A 1564-nucleotide genomic window follows, 5' to 3' on the forward strand; every position below is an offset into this window, starting at 1 on the left:
GTTCCTCCGGGCATGCGGCCCGTCGGCCCGCGGCTGGCGCTGGGGGCGGGGCCTCGTGGCGCGCTCGGGGGTGGGGACAGCTCGGCAGCTCTTGGTGGAGGCGTCGGTGCTAGGCGAACGCGCGTGGTTCCTGCACTGGCGGGGGAGCCGCTATGGGCCCGCCCGGCCTTGGGCGCCGCGCCGCGCGAGCACCGGTCTAGAGCCAGGTGGGCGGGGCTGGACTGGGGCTGAGCCCGGCTCGGGGCGGAGACCGGAGCTGGGCCTCTGGGGATCGGGGGATCTCTGAGCCGGTGCTGGGCCGGGGACGCGAGGCGCGGGCCATCGGCTCGACCTCGTCTGCCCCACCGGGCGCGCCCTGCGCGCGGGGCCGGGGCAGGAATGGTCAGCTAGGAGCTATCTTGTGTAGGGTCTCCTCAGCTGAGTCCCCGGCCTGTATTTTGGGGAGAGAGGGCGGAGAGATAGCTCTTCCCGTCCAGATGCCGGGGGCCGGACGGAGAGGAGAGCCAGGCGTTCCAGCCTGCAGTCCCGAGAAGGCGGACGGACCCTTCACTGCCATCAGCTTAGTTTACAAGTTTCGTCTGCTGCCGGGCCCCACTTCACACCCGGTGACTTGGAGCTTGCATGTGCCCGCCCCAGGGCTAGGGGCTGGAGTGAGAAGCAGTGGGAAGTGGTCTAGGTGTTTCCATCTTTCAGGAGCCAGGGCCAAACCCGGCGCCTGCGCTTAGGTGCTCAGTGACCGTGTGCGGCAGGATTGAGTGATGGCGTTAGGAAAGTGAAGTTTGTAGCCAGGTAAACCCGGGTTACTTTGTTCGCTTCCTGCCTAATTGCTTCCGTAACGACTTTTGGCAGGTGGTCTCATATCTCTAAACCTCAGTTTTTCCAGTGGCAAAGCAGAACTGACAATACTTTAAAAGTTTATTGTGAGGATTATTTGAGGCAACACCTGTTTCAGCGAGTGATGGGTGAGGGTTTGAGGGTCGAGTTAACGCCCCAAAGTGCCCTGCCTCATTTCTACCCGTTCCAGGAGTCCTGTGATTTGATGCGCCATGTGACTGAGGTTTGTCTTTCAGGATCAAAACTACATGATGGCTGACCAGGACCCTTGGGGCATTAGCCCCGTCCAACAAATGGTGGCTTCGGGCGCTGGGGCCGTGGTCACCTCTCTCTTTAGTAAGGCTTGGGGTAGTGGGGTGAGGAGCAGCTGGGGACTGAGGCAGACAGGGGGTTGGAGTTTACTTAAACTGGAGGGTAGGAAGCTTGGTTTGGGGGAAGAAGTTGGGATGGGGTCCTGAAAGGAGGTCTTTGAACTGCCTTCCCCCCAGTGACTCCCCTGGACGTGGTGAAGGTGCGCTTGCAGTCCCAACGTCCCTCAGTGGCCAGTGGTGAGTGCCTGGCCCAAGAGGCCAGAGAGGGTGGTGCTTGGGCATGCAAGGAGCTTCTAAGCTGGAGTTCCTGGGGCAGGTGGGCTTGGCCTGACTTTAGGGGCTGCCTTGTATTGTAGAACTGACGCCTCCCTCCAGATTCTGGAGTGTTTCCTACACCAAATGTGAGTGCCCTAAGCCAC

General features: G+C 61.4%; 1 protein-coding gene across 7 annotated transcripts in view; it reads left to right on the top strand.

Annotated features, from left to right (window-relative positions):
• The first annotated feature begins 47 nt into the window (after window positions 1-47).
• The window catches only part of SLC25A39 (solute carrier family 25 member 39), a 4344-nt gene continuing 2827 nt past the window's right edge, over window positions 48-1564 (top strand). For 2 of the 7 annotated variants that reach the window (XM_004374296.2, XM_004374297.2), the window contains exons 1-4: window positions 48-206; window positions 1071-1170; window positions 1323-1382; window positions 1502-1546. In XM_004374296.2, the coding sequence (XP_004374353.1) occupies window positions 1083-1170; window positions 1323-1382; window positions 1502-1546 (193 nt within the window). In that variant the 5' untranslated portion in view covers window positions 48-206; window positions 1071-1082. Of the gene's footprint in view, window positions 207-288; window positions 790-1070; window positions 1171-1322; window positions 1383-1501; window positions 1547-1564 lie in introns of those variants that run through there. The other 5 variants (XM_023729147.1, XM_023729148.1, XM_023729150.1 and 2 more) reach the window with 4 other exon arrangements.

This window comes from Trichechus manatus, unplaced genomic scaffold, assembly GCF_000243295.1.
Source record: "Trichechus manatus latirostris isolate Lorelei unplaced genomic scaffold, TriManLat1.0 scaffold00028, whole genome shotgun sequence".
In the NCBI taxonomy this organism is placed as follows: Eukaryota; Metazoa; Chordata; class Mammalia; order Sirenia; family Trichechidae; genus Trichechus; species Trichechus manatus.